The following is a 3,694-nucleotide window of genomic DNA, read 5'->3' on the forward strand; positions in this document are numbered from 1 at the left end:
ACAGCATAAACAATGCGATAATCTCATTGAAATCAATCCAAAATGATTAATAGTGGATTCAAAGCAAAAGCAAATACAAAGCAAGATACAATTGATCCTCAATTCGAGAGAAAGATGGTTCTCTCCCAATCACTCGACAATGAGTCTATAGCCCAATATGCCAAAGAAACTTCAAGAAAATAAAAGAAAATCAATCAAAGCATAACCCCCTAACCCTAAAACATTTCATGTTATTTAATACATAAACCTTCTAAATCAAATCTCCCTCCAAAACCCTAGTCACCCCCTCCTTTCTTATTTTGGATTCAATTTGAATAGTGGGACCCACTATTACGGGTGGCAAAGGAAGAGTAGGCGGTGCTAGCCTGCCTCCTATAGACCAAAGCCTGCCCATCCAGGGCTGGTTCAGGATTTGGGGAAGATTGGGCCAGTTTGAGAGGAACTGACCTAACATCTTCCTAAAGTGATTGTAATATCTATGAATAATTGAGAGTCTTGCTCTTTATCATCCATAACATACATTTCTTATTGAGCTATTGTTCCCCAATCAACAAAGTCGAATACCTTTCTACATTGCAACAACTATGTCAATTGTATGTGTTGCACATGATGATAGCAATTGTGTCGTCTACCAAAACCTAATGATCAAATCTCTCTTTTTTTTGTCTCAATTATCAAATCAACCTAACAGTAATGAACATAGCATATATAATGGCAATAATTTCCACCAAACATATCCTAAAAATTGAATTATATATTTATCACATCTATGATCATATTATACTGCACAATAATATTACATACATCACACATAACGAAAGTGATTGATTTGTCCTGTACCACTTGAAGGAGAAGTTATTCTGTGTAGAAATCGGACTGTCCGGAGGAGAATCAAAATTCGTCATGTCACCCGATACACAACAGTACATAGCCACGGAACACAACAAAAAAAAGATGTGACGTATTCTGAATCGCCTCCGGACGACGTCCATATCTGTTTGTTGATGCTCATCTTTCTTCCATATTCATCTCATACCATAAAGATAGCATCATTAGATAGTAGTGTGTTATATCATCAACAAACAAGATGGCAAATATAGGCACCCCAAAGGATGTTGTATTGAAGTCCCTCCAATTGATTAGAGGTGATTCCCCTTTCCATCAATTTTCTATAAGAAAATCAACAAAATTAGGCCTAGGTTCAAAAGCTCTCCCCCTTTGAAATTTTTCTATGTAAGAAAATTTACCCCCTTCTCTACTTATTTGATTGTGCATGTAAGCCAATATATATAATCTCCTTTTAACATAAACAGATTACTCAACCATTTCTCAGGTTCTGCAATCACTCAACTCCAATACAAATTCAAGCCATAGCAAAGAAACACAAAATACAACGCCAAACATAAAATCGACAGACCATTTTCATATATATCTACCGTTTATTCAATTCATTCTTTCTTCTCTCTGCCTCATCTGTCGCTTCAACCTGCATCTTTGCCTTCTTCAGTTCAGCTTCACTGGCTTCCTTCTCAGTTCTAGCCTTCAATCTCATAGTCTGCGAGTTGCAGATTATAAAAAAAAAACAGATTGATTGGAGGAGAGAAAGGGGAAGAGAATTTATGAGAAAATATACCTGCCCTGTGAAGTAAGCCAAGACATATTGCCAGCTTTTCTTCAGAGAAGATCCGACTAAAAGTGCTTCTTTTTTTAAATCAGGAGCTTCTAATGGAGCTTGATCTTCTTCTTTCTTTCTTTCTGCTGCCATGCTTTATTTCTTTGCTTTGAGATCGCTGGTTTTGTGCAGTGGCAGAAGGAGAAGACAGCCTGCTAGGTGTCTTTATTGATAGACAGATGTCCTGTTTCTAGTGAGATTGGATTGTTCCACCTGTGACCTGGCACGCATTAAGAAAAAGATATGATGATAATTATCTGCTAAAATTTATACGATGAATATTGAATATTTGAAATTAAAAAAACATTTTCATTTGAGGTGAAAATTATACAAATACCTTTAATATTTTTATTTAAACGTGATATGTCATCACAAAAACGTATTTTAATTTGACTTTTTTTTTTGTTTCTTGTTATGTTGTAAAAAGTATCAGAATATCTGGCATATGATGTAATTTAATTGCTTGATTATAAAAATATTTTTTTTTAAAGTATCGAATAGTATATTTTTATTTATTATTTACTGTTATTTTTATGTTATTGATATTATAGAATATATATTTTATTTTATTTTTATAAATTTCAAGTCCCACCATCAACGCGGAGGACAAAGATGGGAGAACTTATTCTGTGTGGACATCAGAATGATAGAACAGTCCAGATTTGCTGCGCTTTTACTATCTTCTTACTGTAATTTTGCAAAATGCAGTAAAAATGTAACAATTATTCAATTATGAATGCATTTTTTATGTCATTTTATTATGTTTTTGTAAATGCTCAATAAAAACATAACAAATATTTAATTATTTAGTAAGTATTAAATATTTGCTGCAATTTTATTATTTTTTCAATTATTATTAGGTTGAATAGAATCTCATTCCTAAGCTGAGCAATTCGTAGCCATTCTAAATTATCTTGATCACCATAACATTGGCCAAGACTAATGGATCCTTCCTTTAGTCCATCTAGTTCAAAGAGGAATCCATCCACAGGTCCATAACTTATGAAGTGGAAAATATCATGGTCCCGATTTGCAGCTTACAAATTAATTATCACTAAATAAAAAATTTAGATATTACATATGTAATATCCAATATTTAGATGATTAAGATTTTAATTTTATCTATTTTTTATTTCATTTTGAGATATTTTGAGTTATTTAAAAAATTGCTACAACAATGGACCGTTATTGGAAAAATTATTCTGTGCAGACACCCGGCGGCGTCCCAAGACCAACCAGAATGCGTCACATCACTTTTTTGCTCGGTAATGATACTCGGTATCAGGTGATGTGGCACGTTCTGATTGATCTCCGGATAGTCCAGTGTCTGCACAAAATAATTTTTCTAGCTATTGACCCTCTCAAGTCCCACCAACATCATCAAAGTCATTGCTTTATTACTTATGGTGACCATCTCTTTATCTTACAAATTAATTGTCACCAAACAAAAATTTGAAAGATTATGTATATAAAATATCTAATATTTAGATGATTAATATTTTGTTTTTATAAAATTTTTATTTCATTCATAAACTATGTTTAAAAATTCTAGTTTTTCTTTTTGAAAATTTTGCTATATTTTATTAAGCAATATATTTATCTTTTATTTATATCAGATTCAAAATATATTTAAGTATAAAAAAATAATATTTAATATTAATATTCATTTAAGTTCAATATTTTTATTAAATGTTTGACTTGAACTCATGTGATGAAGAAAATTATGCCTTTAGTCAATAAAAACTCAAAGTCTCGTGCAATATCTATTTTTATAAAAAATAGGTAAATATTTAATTTTATTTATAGCTAATAATAAATTTAAATTTCACTTAAATCAAACATTTGATTCTATAAATATTTAAATAATACATCACATTCAATTAGATATAAAAAATTTTCCTTATTCAAGATCTATATATATATATATATATATATATCATTGTTGCGGGCTAGAATATACGCGGCGATAGAGTTATAATTCTACGCCTTAGCGTTGCACGGATATCCAGCTCACACACAAAG

At 31.3% G+C, this 3,694-nt stretch overlaps 1 protein-coding gene across 1 annotated transcript; it reads right to left on the bottom strand.

The window, feature by feature from the left end:
• Positions 1 to 1,115: 1,115 nt before the first annotated feature.
• LOC110111121 lies at positions 1,116 to 1,826 on the bottom strand. The gene is made up of 2 exons (XM_020842860.2): positions 1,634 to 1,826; positions 1,116 to 1,555 (listed from the first exon to the last, which is right to left on the bottom strand). Exons 1-2 carry the CDS (start codon positions 1,763 to 1,765, stop codon positions 1,433 to 1,435), a joined length of 255 nt encoding a protein of 84 aa, XP_020698519.1. The 5' UTR covers positions 1,766 to 1,826; the 3' UTR covers positions 1,116 to 1,432.
• Between the last annotated feature and the right edge of the window lie 1,868 nt (positions 1,827 to 3,694).

Source organism: Dendrobium catenatum, unplaced genomic scaffold (genome assembly GCF_001605985.2).
Source record: "Dendrobium catenatum unplaced genomic scaffold, ASM160598v2 fragScaff_scaffold_1427, whole genome shotgun sequence".
NCBI lineage: Eukaryota > Viridiplantae > Streptophyta > Magnoliopsida > Asparagales > Orchidaceae > Dendrobium > Dendrobium catenatum.